This window comes from Dipodomys spectabilis, unplaced genomic scaffold (assembly GCF_019054845.1).
Source record: "Dipodomys spectabilis isolate Male_0828 unplaced genomic scaffold, ASM1905484v1 ptg000422l, whole genome shotgun sequence".
NCBI lineage: Eukaryota > Metazoa > Chordata > Mammalia > Rodentia > Heteromyidae > Dipodomys > Dipodomys spectabilis.
In genome coordinates, this window is record NW_024871099.1 from 4195851 (window position 1) to 4211753 (window position 15903).

General features: G+C 45.5%; 1 protein-coding gene across 2 annotated transcripts in view; it reads left to right on the top strand.

Annotated features, from left to right (window-relative positions):
* Positions 1 to 1812: 1812 nt before the first annotated feature.
* The window catches only part of Uba2 (ubiquitin like modifier activating enzyme 2), a 29998-nt gene continuing 15907 nt past the window's right edge, over positions 1813 to 15903 (top strand). For both annotated transcript variants that reach the window (XM_042667959.1, XM_042667958.1), the window contains exons 1-6: positions 1813 to 2046; positions 6255 to 6338; positions 8015 to 8085; positions 9949 to 10013; positions 11053 to 11153; positions 14090 to 14211. In XM_042667959.1, the coding sequence (XP_042523893.1) occupies positions 1906 to 2046; positions 6255 to 6338; positions 8015 to 8085; positions 9949 to 10013; positions 11053 to 11153; positions 14090 to 14211 (584 nt within the window). In that variant the 5' untranslated portion in view covers positions 1813 to 1905. The remainder of the gene's footprint in view (positions 2047 to 6254; positions 6339 to 8014; positions 8086 to 9948; positions 10014 to 11052; positions 11154 to 14089; positions 14212 to 15903) is intronic.

Sequence of the window (15903 nt, forward strand, 5' to 3'; positions counted from 1 at the left end):
GAAAAGAGTCTCACGGGGGAAAAAAAAAAAGAAAAGAGTCTCACGGACTTTCCTGTCTGGGCTGGCTTTGAATCACGATCCTCAGATCTCAGCATCCTGAGTAGTTACGATTACAGGCGTGAGCTACTGGTGCCTGGCTTAGAAACAGGGTCTTAATGTGTTGTCCAGGCTGGCCTAGAAAAGTAAAAGGCTATGTTTGGGGTCCTAAAGTTCAGCACCCTAGAATAGAATCTAGGACTAGAAAGACAGTAGAATTGGGTTGTCCAGTGAATGGGTTTCCCAGCTTTCACTTATGTCTACTTGTCATGATTCCCTGCAAACAAGCTATGTTTAAAATCCTTACCCAGTACACACAGGGCAAACAAACTGGCCTCAAACCAATGGGCTTAGTCAACACAACCCACACCTCTACTTTTTTATGCTAGTAGCATGGCTTGAACTCAGGGCCTTTGTACTTTCTTACTTTCTTTTTTTTTTTTTTTGCTGGTCCTGGGGCTTGAACTCAGGACCTGGGCTCTGTCCCTGAGCCTCTCTGGGCTCAAGGCTAGCACTCTACCACTTGAACCAAAGCACCACTTCCAGCTTTTTCTGTTTATGTGGTACTAAGGAGTCGAACCCAGGACTTGAAGCATGCTAGGCAAGCACTCTACCACTAAGCCACATTCCCAGCCCCTTGGTGCACTTTCTTAGCATTTTTCATTCAAGGCTGACATTCAATATATTACTTGAGCAGTATCTCCAGGGCTGGCTTTTTGCTGGTTAGTTGGAGATAAGAGTCTCTCAGAACAGTCTACCCAGGCTGGTTTTGAACTAAGATTCTCAGCTCTCAGCCTCCTGAGAATACAAGCTTGCTTCACCATTCTACCCAGCCTTTCTAAACCTGGTGAGGAGGAGAGGTGGCAAGCAGGAATCTCTGCCATGAGCCTGCCCCCCCCCCCACACACAGTCGCGATAGATCTGAAAATGTAAGGCCAGCTTCAAAACAAAAAGAGGAAAAAGGAAAATTGTTTTCTAGACGAGTTCTTTGTTTGGACAACATTCCTGTCCATTTACATGTGTAAGAGCTCTTTATGGGTTGGATTGGAATGTGGCTTAGTGGTTGAGTGCTTGCCTAGTTAGTATGCATACTCCTAGCTACTCAGGAGGTTGAGATCGGAGGCTTGTGGTTCAAAGCCAGCCCAAAGTCCGTGAGATTCTTATCTCCAATGAACCACCGGAAAACCAGCAGTGGAGCTGTGAGTCAAAGTGTGAGGTAGAGAACTAGCTTTGGGCAAAAGACCTGAGGGACAGGGTCCAGACCCTGAGTTCAAGCCCCACGACCGAGTAGGAAAAGAAAAAAGTACTCCTTACCTGACTTATGAAACAGTGACCGCCCCCGTGCCTCACCTCTATAACAACATTTTTTTATTCTTTGTTGGTCACGGGGCTTCAACTCTGGGCCTGGACTCTTCCCTGAGCTCTTCAGCTCCAGCCAGGAGCCACAGCTCCACTTCCGGTTTTCTGATGGTTCATTGGAGATCAGTCTCACGGACTTTCCTGCCCGGGCTGGCTTTGCACCGCGATCCTCAGATCTCAGCCTCCTGAGTAGCTGGGATGACAGGCGTGAGCCACCGACGCCACGCAATAACCACGATTGTTTGTAAATTAAAAAAAAAAAAGTACACACTGGACCTCGTCGGAAGAGTCCCGGGTCTCCCTCGACCAAAGCGGGGCGGCCCCGCCCATTCGCCCGTCCCACTTCCGCCGCCTGGTGGCCGCAGTGCGCAGAAGCGGAAGTGGCATCGCCCTTCCCCCACCAGCTTCCGGCGGCGGCGGCGGCGGCGGCGACGGCGGCGGCTGCGTTCTCCCGCCTCCGCCTCGGTCCTCCCGCCTCCCGCCTCCGTCGAGGCTCGTGGACGTCCCGCCATGGCCCTGTCGTCGCGGGGGTTGTCCCGGGAGCTGGCTGAGGCGGTAGCCGGGGGCCGTGTGTTGGTGGTGGGCGCCGGCGGCATCGGCTGCGAGCTCCTCAAGAACCTGGTGCTCACCGGCTTCTCCCACATTGATCTGGTGAGGGGCCCCGGGCGCGCGCTGGCTGAATGGCGGGCGGGCCGCCGAGGGCGGGGGGGGGGGGGGCGGTCTGGCCCGGAGTGGTGGGGACGGGGCCCCAGAGGGAAGGCGCTGGGGGGGGTATGAGACGACCCCCCCCCCCCGGGGACTCCGGAATCCTGCGGGCCCAAGAGGGCAGTTTCTTGCAGGGGGTCGGCGTGGGTCCCCACGGCGCCGGGGCCTGCCTGGTCCGCTTCCAGCTGGGCGACCCCCCCCCCCTCTCGACTTGGCCGTCCCCAAATTGATGAGCTGCGTCCGCAGGACGGATGCCACCCAGGGCTCTTTCCATTTGCACACAGCCTCCTCCCACCGCCCGCCCCAGGCGAGCGGGTGTCCCTTCGTGGACGTGGTGACTTTTTTTTCATTCACAGCTTTCCCTCCCCCCCCCCTCTCCTCCCCTCCCCCCCAACTCCAAAATACCGACCCCTCCCCGGGTTGAGCGGTGAGACACTTGGATCTGGTAAACAGCCCCGTTAACTCGTGTAAACTTGGCCACTGTCGGGTGGGCGCGCGTCGTCGCATTTTATTTTAAACAGAGGAGCAAAGTGAGATGCTATGGGGCGTAGTAGACTTAACTCTTGGGCGCACAAAACAAATGGCAAGAGGCCCTTGGGACTCGGTGCCCCTCTCCTTTGCGTGTACCTCGTGTTATGTTATGAAAAGATAGTAGAATTTTGCTAGACACGGGGTGGAGGCTGGGAGGAGCGAGGTGGAGGCCAGCGTGGGCTATGTAGGGGATGCATGCACCCGCGTGCATGAAAGCAGCCTCGAAAGAAAAAAGGAGGGTGTTCACTTTTGCCTCATTATGCAATCACAGGATGCCACTTGTAATTTTAAATCAAGTTGGTTGTGGGCTTTTTCTTGTGTTGTTTTGGCCCTTCGTGGGGCTTGAAGTCAGGGCGCCGAGGCTCTATCCCAGAGCCTCTTTGTGTTCGAAGCTAGCTAGCCCTCTACCACTTGTGCCACAGCCCCACTTCTGGCTTTTTCTGAGTAGTTTATTGGACAAAAGAGTCTCACAGACTTTCCTGCCCTAGCTGGCTTTGAACCTGGATCCTCATATCTCAGCCTTTTAGTAACTAGTATTATAGGCATGCCCTGCTGACTGCAGGCCAAAGTTGTTTCCTAGTTGCTAAACTACCTGGAACTTGGATGATAAGTGTCTTTGGGGGGCGGGGGGCATGTAGTGGAAATAGGGTAAAGCAAGTATAGTTGCAGATGGGACAGCTGGAGAGATTAGAGGGAAGAATTTCACAGACCCTTTGGTTAGTCTTCACAGTTCGCATTCCATTTCTGCACTAGAGTCCGATGTATTGTTAATTACTACTATTAACTTAAAAGAACGAATTTGTAGCAGATGGGAGTAGTGAATTTGGGCTGGGAGACTTACATGGTTTCCTGGGGCTTAGCAGGCCAATCCTGTAATTATGGAAACCTGGCCCACAGAGTAACATTCTGCCCTCAGAAAAAAAAAAAAGCCTGGCCCTGGTGGCTCACGCCTGTAATCCTAGCTACTCAGGAGACTGAGATCTGAGGATTTCCATTCAAAGCCTGCCCCGGCAGGAAAGTCCGGGAGACTCTTATCTCCAATAAGCCACTAGAAAACCAGAAGTGGCACTGTGGCTCATGTGATAGAGTGCTAGCCTTGAGCTGAAAAGCTAGAGTTCAAGCCCCATGACCGACCAAAAAAAGCAACAGAAAAATAGTATTTAAAAAAAACATAGTTCATTTAGGAATGATGAATCAGGGTTTAGTTGCTTTTTTGTTTGTTTGTTTGTTAACCAGTCTTGGAGCTTGAACTCAGGGTCTGGGCTCTGTCCCTGAGCCTCTTTGTGCTTAAGGCTAGTGTTCTACCCCTTGAGACACAGCGCTCAGATCTCAGCCTCCTGAGTAGCTAGGCATGAGCCACGGGCATCCTGTGAAGATTTTTATTAGTTATAACTACTAGAAAGTTTTGCAATTAGGACATTTTATTATCCTTTTTTTTTTTATTGTCGGTTGGGGGGGCTTGCACTCTGGGCCTGGTGCTGTTCCTCAGCTCTTCAAGTCAATGTGAGTGCTCTACCACTTGAGCCACAGCGCCACTTCCAGTTTTCTAGTGGCTTATTGGAGATAAGATTCTCAAGGACTTTACTGCCCCGGCTGGCTTTGAACAGTGATTCTCAGATCTCAGCTTCCTGAGTAGCTAGGATTACAGGCGTGAGCCAGTGGCGCCCAGCTATCCTGTTATTTGAAAGGAATTGGAAATGCCCCTCCCCTTTATTTTAAGTAGCACTTAGGTAAGGTGTACGTTTCTTTCTCCCCCCCCCCCCCCTCCTTTTTCTGTTTATGCAGTAATGAAGAATCAAACCCAGAACTTCATGCATGCTAAGAAAGCACTCTACCACTAAGCCACATTCCCGGTCCATACATGTTATTTTTTTAAAAACCATAATGTAGAAAATTTCCTTTAAAGGTTGTCAAGTAATTGTAGATAAATTGTGTGAATGGATGAAAATTTGAATTAAAATAAGGCACCAAAAATTTAATAAATATATTGTATTTATTTGCTACAAGTCTCCTTAGTATATGGTTTAGAATTTTTTTTTTTTTTTTTGGTCGGTCGTGGGACTTGAACTTGGCTTGGGAACTGTCTCTGTGCTCTTCTGCTCAAGGCGAGCATTCTACCGCTTGAGCCACAGTGCCACTTCTGGCTTTCTACTGGTTTATTGGAGATAAGAGTCTCACGGACTTTCGTGCCGGGCTGGCTTTGAACCGTGATCCTCAGCATCCTGAGTAGCTAGGATTACAGGTGTGAACCACCGGCGCTAGCTAGAATTCTTTATTTTTTATTTATTTATTTATTTTCCAGTCCTGGGTCTTGAGCCCAGGGCCTGGGCATGTCTCTCAGCTTTTTTTGCTCAAGGCTAGCACTCTACTACTTGAACCACAACACTAGTTCTGGCTTTTTCTGTTTATGTGTTACTGAAGAATCGAACCCAGTGCTTCATGCATGCAAGCACTGTACCACTAAGCCACAGTCCCAGCTTATGGTTTAGAATTCTTATTTTGTTGTTAGTGGTGGTGGTCATGGGGATTAAACTCTGGGCCTGGACACTGTCCTTCAGCTCTTCATTTCAAGCCTAGTGCTCTACCACTTGAGCCATAGTACCACTTCCGGTTTTCTGATAGTTAATTAGAGATGAGTTTCATTGAACTCCGATCCTCAGATCTCAGCCTCCTGAGTAGCTAGATTACTGTCATGAGCTACTGGCATCGGCTTGGTTTAGAATTCTTTTTGGGGGGCTGGGAAGGTAGCTCAGCGGTAGAGTTCATGCCTTGCAAGCATGAGGCCCTGGGTTCGATTCCTCAGCACCACATAAACAGAAAAAGCCGGAAGTGGCGCTGTGGCTCCAGTGGTAGCGCTCTACCCCTTGAGCCACAGCGCTACTTTCAGTTTTCTGATGGTTCATTGGAGATAAGAATCTCATGGACTTTCCTGCCCAGGCTGGCTTTGAACCGAGATCCTTAGATCTCAGCCCCCTAGTAGCTAGGATTACAGGTGTGAGCCACTGGTGCCCGGCTAAATTTGTTTATTTTTTAATCAATTAAAAAAGTTTGGAAAGTTGTTATGTCGAAAACGAACTTTACAACTTCAGTGGGGGGGGGGGGGATGATTGGGTGGGGGACGGGGGAGGATAGGGATGGGAAGGGAAAGCAAAGGAGGAGGTTACACTGCTTGATAAGAAATGTACTCGCCGGGCGCTGGTGGCTCACGCCTGTAATCCTAGCTACTCAGGAGGCTGAGATCTGAGGATCGCGGTTCAAAGCCAGCCCGGGCAGGAGAGACCGTGAGACTCCTATCTCCAATAAACCACCAGAAAACCGGAAGTGGCGCTGTAGCTTAAATGGTAGAGCGCTCGCCTTGAGCTGAAGAGCTGAAGGACAGCGCCCAGGCCCGGAGTTCAAGCCCCACGGCCGATCAAAAAAAAAAAAAAATGTACTCATTATCTTGCCCGTGTAATTGTAACCCCTCTGTACAGTATTTTCACACACACACACAAAAAAAGGTTTGGCACGTTGAAGAAGCATTTTCCCCCACTACTCAAAAAGTTCTAGGTTCTGGATGCTCAGAACAGATATTCAAACATCCCAGATCATTTGTGATTTATGTGGGGTTTATGCATTCATAGATTGATCTGGATACAATCGATGTCAGCAACCTCAACCGGCAGTTTTTGTTTCAAAAGAGACATGTCGGAAGATCAAAGGCACAGGTAACTTTCTTACACATTTCTATAATCTTTGGATGCTTTTCATTTATGATACCTGATGTGTCTGACCTGTGGGAGGGAGAAAAGTGGCTGAAGCTAACTCTTTAGCTGAGGAATTGTGAAAAAGAAAAAAGACTGGAGAGTAGTGCTTTGTTTTTGTTTTACAAAGGAAATTGAAGTCCTTTTCTTTTTTCTTTTTCTTTTTTTTTGGGGGGGGGGGGGGTCCGGTTGTGGGGCCTGAACTCTGGTCCTGGGCGCTGTACCTCAGCTCTTCAGCTCAAGGCTAGCGCTCAACCACTTGAGCCACAGTGCCACTTCTGGCTTTTTTTCTTTTTGCTTATATGGTGCTGAGGAATCAAACCCAGGGCCTCAGGCATACAAGGCAAGCTCTCTACCACTGAGCCACCTTCCCGGCCCCCTTTTCTTAATCCTTAATTTTTTAGTTGGTTATGAAGTTTGAACTCAGAGTCTGGTCAGTGTCCCTGAGCTTTTCTGTTCAAAACTAGAACTCTAGGGCTGGCAAGGTGGCTCAGGTGGAAGAGTGCTAGTCTTGAGCAAAAGAGGCTCAGGGTCAGTGCCCAGGCCCTGAGTTCAAGCACCAGGATTGGCACACACACACCAAAAAAATACTGGAACTCTACCACTTTGAGCTACAGCTCTATTTCCAGTTTTCTGGTAGTTAATTGGAGATAAGAGTCTCATGAACTTTCTGCCCAGGCTTTCTTCAAATTGTGATCCTCAGATCTCAGCCTCCTGAGTGACTAGGATTACAGCTGTGAGTCACCAGCACCTGACAGTATTTAAATATATACTTGTACTTTGTCTGAGTCTGGTGATTTGCCTACAGCCTAGAGTTTGGCTTCAGTGTAGTTCAAGAAGGTATAACCTTGATTGATTATTTGTAATTTGGGGGCTTAAAAGACTTTTCCCCTTGTGACTGATGTTCAGTATTTCTTCCTCATTTTTTTGTATTTGACTCCCTTCTCCAGTCTTTCTCTGGTGACCGCCTTTACTTCTCTCTGTCACCATAGTTTGTTTTTTGTTTTTTGGGTTTTTTTTTTTTGGGTCCGGTCCTGGGGCCTGAACTCTGGGCCTGGGCGCTGCCCCTCAGCTCTTCAGCTCAAGGCTAGCGCTCTACCACTGGAGCCACAGCGCCACTTCTGGCTTTTTCTGCTTATGTGGTGCTGAGGAATGGAACCCAGGGCCTCATGCATGCAAGGCAAGCGCTCTACCACTGAGCCACCTGCCCAGCCCCTGTCACCATAGTTTGTATGTGGATGTTTACTCTTTTCTCGGGCTCTTAAGTTAATGGCTATTGCACTTCATTATTGCATTTTATTTTATTTTATTTTTAATTAATTCTTTAATGTGTGGTGTGGTGCTGTGGATTGGTCCTACCACTGACTTACAGCCTTGACCCCCAGTTTGTTTTTTGCTGAAGTTTGTCATTCATTTAGAAGAGTTTATGATGGGGTGTAGGGTGAACCCCCATTATTTTGTAAATAGATGGGGTAGCTTAATGGAATTGGGTCACATTTTTTATATTTTAGTGTTGAAGTAATTGGGGGGACGAGGGGGAAAGGTAATTAAGATTACTGTGTAAATACAATATTTGTGTCAGCCAGATTTCAAGTACAGGCAGAAATGCCATAGTAATTTGCTATTGTTTCTTTTTCTAGGTTGCCAAAGAAAGTGTACTTCAGTTTTACCCAAAAGCCAATATTGTAGCTTACCACGACAGCATCATGAAGTATGTGCTACTGAATTATATTGTAAAATTCTGCCTGCTTTTTTTTTTTTTGCCTTTCTTGGGGCTTGAACTCGGCCTGGGCTTTGTCTCTGACCTTCTTTTGCTCAAGTCTAATGTCCTAACACTTGAGCCATAGCACCACTTCCAGTTTTTTCTGAATAGTTATTGGAGATAAGTCTCATGAGCCAGGCACCTGGTGCTCTCACCTGTAATTCTAACTACTCAGGATGCTGAGATCTGAAGATCACAGTTCAGAGTTGGAAAAGTCCGTGAAACTCTTATCTCCAATGAATCACGAGAAAACAGAAGTGGGGCTGTAGCTCCAAGTGGTAGAGCACTAGTCTTGAGTGCAAAAGCTCAAGAACAGTGCCCAGGCCCTGAGTTCAAGCTCCACAACCAACAACAGAAAAACTCAGACTTCTGCCCAAGCTAGCATTGAACTGCAGTCCTCAAATGTCAGCCTGCTGAGTAGCTAGGATTACAAGCATGAGCCACTGGCACTTGCTCGCTATCTGCTATGATTTTTTTTTTTTTTCTTGGGTCCGGTCGTGGGGCCTGAACTCTGGGCCTGGGCGCTGTCCCTCAGCTCTTCAGCTCAAGGATACCGCTCTACCACTTAAGCCATAGCTCCCCTTCCGGCTTTTTTCTTTTTGCTTATGTGGTGCTGGGGAATCGAACCTAGGGCCTCAGGCATGCAAGGCAAGCGCTCTACCACTGAGCCACCTTCCCAGCCCCTCTGCTATGAATTTTCAATAAAATGTTTAAAGTATAAGACATCTATTAGATCTAAAGTCATTCTGCATTTTTTAAGATGACTTCACTAGACTAATTAAAATGAGATAATTGTGGACATGTAAGTTAATTAGCATTCTTTTTAAAATTGTAATGAGATGTTTTAATATTCCTAATAGTTATTTAGAAATTTAGTCATTTAGACCTTTTGCTATTATTTTAAATAAGATATTTTAAGTTATGTCTTTGTATAAAATTACCCAGACTTTGTGAAAACATATTTTATCTTACTTATTCTAGCTGTTTTTCTGAGTTTAAAAGGTTCTTATCCAAAATAATCTGATTATTAGGATTCTGACATGAAACATAAAGCTGAGAACGGTGGTGGGGAAGGGACTTTTCCATTATATAAATATATTAAGTAAAGAACTAATTACGTAATTTTGAAGGTGTTGGGGAAAAGAAACTAAGCATAAAGTTACTGTGTATTTGTGTGAGTTAAACCTAAGGCCTTAGGCATTCTAAGCAAGTACCACAGATCCCTCCCCTCATCCCCTGGTATCCTTTATGTACAGTTGTCTAGCTCACAAGGAAATGATGTCCAAAATAGCTCTTGTTGGAAGTACTCAAATTAGTCTTAAATTTTTCCAGAGCATTTGGATCTCCAGTTAATTTTTTTTTCTTCTCCAAATGTGTAGACCTGCCTATATCCCCATAATCGTCTAGCCTTTGTTGCTTTCCCAGGACTGCTAAAAGTGGAGATCCCAGGGGCCTGAACCCTGCCTGCTCCTGACCACGTGAGGCAAAGCCACAGGCCAGGCAGACCCTGGGAACGTGTTCTCTGTGTGTTCCCAGGCACCGGCTGTCCTGCGAAGGCCTGGTGGGACTAGTGAGGTCATGCCATCTTTCTGCCAGTTTAAGATCCTCGTTATGTACCCTGGATTGCTGGCCAGAAAGTATAGGAATTTGAGGGAAATAATGTCTTAAACTTTTCTTTATGTTTGGAAAAAAGCCAGATCTTACTTTACTTACTTTGGTACTATTACTATTTTGTTAATCTTCTCAGGATTGTTGTATTGTGAAGATGCTGGATGTGGCCAGTTTGGGTAACCATTTTGTCTTTCTTTATAGTCCTGAGTATAACGTGGAGTTTTTTCGGCAGTTTATATTGGTGATGAATGCATTAGATAACAGAGGTAAGCATATTAATACTTAAAAACTCTTAATATTTCCAAGTCCTAAAAGGACCAAGGCATTGTTTAAAGCTGGCCAGTGGATTGCAATTTTCTCTAGAGCTAACATTATGATGGTTTCAAATTCTTGAAATATGTGTGAAAAAAAGTGGCTTTCTGTGGAGATCTAATAAAAATAGATTCCAAGTCTCACCTGAGACAAGTCAAAACAGTGAATGGGCCTGAACTCCCTTTTTTTTTTTTCCCAAACTCCTCTAAGGAGTCTAAAGTACAGTCAGTACTGGGAGGCTGGGAAGGTGGCTTGGTAGAGTGCTTGCCTTGCATGCATGAGGCCCTGGGTTCAATTCCTCAGCACCACATAAGCAGAAAAAGCCAGAAATGGCACTGTGGCTCAAGTGGTAGGGCGTTAACTTTAAGCTGAAGGGCTGAGGGACAGCACCTAGGCCTAGAGTTCAGCCCCCGAGAGCGACAAAAAATAGATAGATAGATAGATAGATAGATAGATAGACAGACAGACAGACAGACAGACAGACAGACAGACAGACAGACAGACACCTGATGGGGTGACCAGATACTAAAGTATCTGCTATACTAAGACTGAATTTTCTTAAGTACATACATTATTCTATTTGAAATGGTGTTTTAATCAGGTGTCATGTGTATAAATGTGGGGTTGCCGATGCCAGTGGCTCACGCCTATAATCTTAGCTACTCAGGAGACTGAGATCTAAGGATCATGGTTCAGAGCTAGCCCTGGCAGGCAAATCCATGAGATTCTCCAATTAACAAAAAGCCAAAAGTGCGGCTGTGGTTCAAGGGTAGAACACTAACCTTGAATGGAAAAGTCAATCGAGAGCATGAGACCCTAGGTTCAAGCCCCAGTACCAGTATTAAAAAAAAGAAAAAGAAGACCTTTGTGGCTAGGTGTGTAGCTCAGTGGTCAAGCATTTGCTTAGTGTCTTCAGGTCTCTGATTTCATCCCTGGCACTGCAAAAAGATAAAACAGTACCTCTTGCTAACTGGTAATTTGTTTGTGTTGTAGCTGCCCGAAACCATGTTAACAGGATGTGTCTGGCAGCCGATGTTCCTCTAATTGAAAGCGGAACTGCTGGTTATCTTGGTCAAGTAACTACTATCAAAAAGGTGAAGAAAATCAAGTGTTTTTATTTTCCAAATCATTATTTTAGACCTCAGGGAAGAAATTTACAGTATAAGCAGGCCAATACCCAAAGTGTGAGGACATTCATGTCATTTAAAACTGAGAGATGATTGATAGCCAAGGCCCTGGATTCAGTCTCTAGAATCCCTCAAGAAAATGCACTTTAAGGAGGAGGTAACAATGTTCAACAGGAAATGTATTCATTACCTTATTCATGTAACTAATCGCTCTCTACAATATCTTTACAGTAAAAAAAATATATTTAAAAAAAGAAAATATACTAAATCCCCTATTTAAAAAACTAAGCAAAGAGACTATAGAGAGAGAGGTCTTTTGCCTTTGTGCCACTTTGTTTCAGTTATTTTGTGTACTAAAATTCTTCAGCTGGTAAGCATAATAAGCTTGCTATTAAAAAGGATTGTTGTTAGGGGCTGGGAAGGTGGCTCAGTGGTAAAATGCTTCCTTTGCATGCATGAGGCCCTGGGTGCGATTCCCCAGCACCACATAAGCAAAAAGAAAAAAGCCGGAAGTGGCGCTGTGGCTCAAGTGGTAGAGCGCTAGCCTTAAGCTGAAGAGCTGAGGGACAGAGTTCAGGCCCCATGACCGGACCCTAAAAAAAAATAAATAAAAAGGATTGTTAGAGCCTGGCACCAGTGGCTCACGCCTATAATCCTAACTACTCAGGAGGCTGAGATCTGAGGATAGTGGTTCAAAACCAGCCTGAGCAGGAAAATCTGTGAGACTTTTTTTGGGGGGGGGGGGGTCCGGTTGTGGGGCCTGAATTCTGGGCCTGGGCGCTGCCCCTTAGCTCTTCAGCTCAAGGCTAGCTCTCTATCACTTGATCCACAGCACCACTTCCGGCTTTTTTCTTTTTGCTTATGTGATGCTGAGGAATTGAACCCAGGGCCTCATGCATGCAAGGCAAGTACTCTACCACTGAGCCACCTTCCCAGCCCCTCTGTGAGACTTTTTATCTCCAATTAACTACCAGAAAACCAGAAGTGGAGCTGTGGCTCAAGTAATAGAGTGCTTGCCTTAAAAGTGCCCAGGCCCAGAGTTCAAGCCCCATGACCAATCAAAAAAAAAAAAGCACGAAAAATAGAACAAATTATATGTACTCATAACCAAGTGTTATAAAGTCACTTACAGTTCTTTTAAGAAATGAAACATTTGTAAATACATTTGAAGAACCCTTTTGCGGGTTTAGGAAGGATGAAAAGAATGCTGTGCTTATTAAGTCTGTTAGGATTTATCCATATTAAAAGTGTGGCTAGGGCTGGGAATGTGACTTAATGGTAGAGTGCTTGTCTAGCATGTGAAGCCCTGGGTTTGATTCCTCAGTAACACAAACAGAAAAGGCTGGTGGTGGCGCGGTGGCTCAAGTGCCTGCCTTGAGCAAAAGAAGCTTAAGGAGAGTGCCCAGGCCCAGAGTTCAAGCTCCAGGACTGGCAGAAAAAAAAGTTGTGGCTCCAGCTAGTTGTGGTGCATGGGGAAGGTGAGCAGGATGATTTCAATAAGACCTTCCTGGGCTATTAAATACAGCAAGACCTTATCCAAATAAATAGGGTCTCCTCCCCCCCCCCCAAAAAAAAAAAAATAACAGGCAGAGGTTGGTAATGGCTCAAATTTTTCTCTTTGTCTAAATAACTTATGAGATTTTAAGGTTGTATGTCTCATGGAACTTCCCCTTTTCAGAAAGGTCATTCTTTAGAGTGGTCAGGTAAACATCTATGTGCCATCAAGGTACGCTCTGTGCCGGGCCAGCGGCTCCTGCCTGTCGTCATGGCTACTGAGGAGGCTGAGTGAGATCTGAGGATTATGGCTCAAGCCAGTCAGAGCAAGAAAGTTCCCGAGACTCTTATTTCCAGTTAACCACCAAGAAATCTGGAAATGGAGCTTTAGCTCAAGTGGTAGGAGTGCTGGCCTTGAGCACAAAAGCTCAGAGACATTGAACAGTACTTGAGTGAAAGCCCCAGGATCAGAACCAAAAAAAAGGTACAATTTGTATGTGCGTGCACATGTGCATAGTACTAGGAAATGCTGTATTGCGCTACACCTTTCTCCAGTCCTTACATTTATTCCTATTTTATTTTTAAAAGTTTTTGAGATAGGGCTGGGAAGGTGGCTCAGTGGCCCTGGGTTCGATTCCTCAGCACCACATAAGCAAAAAGAAAAAAGCCGGAAGTGGCACTGTGGCTCAAATGGTAGAGCTCTAGCCTTGAGCTGAAGAGCTGAGGGACAGTGCCCAGGCCCAGAGTATAGGCCCCATGACTGGACCCAAAAAAAAAAAAAAAAGTTTTTAAGACAGAGTCTCAGTAACTTAGCTTGGGCTAGCCTCAACCATAATCTCACCAGTAGCTGGGATTAAAGATGTGCCACCATACCCACCAAAGTAGGGTAGTTCTCATTTGGCTTGGAGTCAGTAATGTTCACTGAGCAAGATGTCAGAGGAGCCTTGGTTTAGTCCTAGTTGGTTCATGTAGCTTTGTATAAGGAGATTCTTTATCTAGAACATAAAGAAATAAAGATTTTGGAGTCACTAGGTTTTTTTGTTTGTTTGTTTTGTTGGTTGTGGGGCGTGGGCGCTTTCCCTACACTCCTCAGCTCAAGGCAAGCACTCTACCACTTCAGCCACAGCACCACTTCGGGTTTTCTAGTGGTTTATTGGAGATAAGAGTCTCACAGACTTTTCCTGCCCGAACTAGCTTTGAACCTCAATCCTCAGATCTTAGCCTCTTGAGTAGCTAGGATTACAGGCGTGAGCCACTGCGCCTGGCTTTAGGTTTTTAAAATTCTCATGAACACAAAAAACTTGGAATGTAGATGAGGAAATGAAGTATTTGCAGTTTTTTGTGACCTTATAAATGTTGAAATACTAGTGTCATGGAATAAATTTTGTTTTCATGTCCTGACTTTGTAGGGTGTGACCGAGTGTTATGAATGTCATCCTAAGCCAACCCAGAGAACTTTCCCTGGCTGCACAATTCGTAACACACCTTCAGAGCCTATTCACTGCATCGTTTGGGCAAAGTATCTATTCAAGTAAGGGTATATATTTCTGAACATTTTTTAGTTGTTATGATGGGAAATGAGGTCATTTTTACTGAAATATCAGAGGCCGTACTTACATTTAAATATGGTGAAGGAACACTGTAGTTGCTTTTTTGTTATGTTTCTTGGCTTAAATTAAGTTCAGACAACATTCATTGCATGCCTTGGAAGCATAGGAAGCTTAGTCTCATATTGGAGACAGACATGTAACTAAATAAATAATATATATATATATATTTGGAGATGTGAAACATTCTTATAAATAATCTATTTTTAAAAATCACAATGGGGGATGGGAATGTGGCTTAGTGGTGGAGTGCTTGCCTAACATTCATGAAGCCCTGGATTTGATTCCTCAGTACTACATAAACAGAAAAGGCCAGAGGCTGGGAAGGTGGCTCAGTGGTAGAGTGCTTGTCTCCCATGCATGAGGCTCTGGGTTCGATTCCTCAGCACACATAAATAGAAAAGGCCGGAAGTGATGCTGTGGCTCAAGTGGTAGAGCACTTGCCTTGAACTAAAGAAAGACAGCTCTCAGAAAGACAGTCCCACAACCGACCAATTAAAAAAAACAAGCAGAAAAGGCCAGAAGTAGAGCTGTGGCTCAAGTGGTAGAGTGCTAACCTTGAGCAAAAGAACCACAGGCAAAGTGCCCATGCCCTGAGTTCAAGCACCAGGACTGGGGGCGGGGGAGAATCACAATGGGTAAGACTGTTATCTCCAACTAACCACCAAAAAGCCAGAAGTAGAGCTGTGATTCAAGTGGTAGAGTGCTAGCCTTGAACCCAAAAAGCTCAGGGACAGTACCTGGATCCTAAGTTCAAGCCCCTGGACTGGCACACAAAATCATAGTGGAAGCTAAAAATATTTTTTTTGGGGGGGGGGGGGCTGGGAAGGTGGCTCAGTGGTAGAGCGCTTGCCTTGCATGCCTGAGGCCCTGGGTTCGATTCCTCAGCACCACATAAGCAAAAAGAAAAAAACCGAAGTGGTGCTGTGGCTCAAGTGGTAGAGCACTAGCCTTGAGCTGAAGAGCTGAGGGACAGCACCCAGGTCTAGAATTCAGGCCCCACAACCGGACCCCCCCACAAAATATATATATATATATATCACAAAATAAAATATATATATATATATATATCACAAAATATATATATATATATTTTGAGGTGTATATATATACTTGAGGTATAACTCAGTGACAGAGTATTTGCCTCATATGCTCATGACCCCTAGGCTCAGCCCTCAGCATCAAAAACCGAATGAAAGAAAATAAGTTTGTGCTGATAGAGAACTTTAGCCTGAAACCTGAAGTCAAGGGAAAGAAAGCCATGGATATGAAGAACATCCGTGACCAAACAAACCATGATAAAGGAAAGATGGGGTTGAAATGAGGGCCAGAAAACCTGGCACATGATATCCCAAATGGGAGAGATTTAAAATGTAAAAGGAAGAAATGGGTTGATGGTTCAAGTGGTAGATTGCCTGCATAGCCAGTTTTGGGCCCTGAGTTCAAACCCAGGCACTGAAGCCTGAAAGAACATAATTTTAGCACAATGAAGTTGGTGGGGAGATCGCGCCGGAACGTTGGAACTTTGAACGGCACCAGGGCCCATTGTCTCATGCCTGCAATCCTAGCTCCTTAGAGAGCTGAGAGCCAGAAGACTGAAGTGTAAAGCCAGCCTG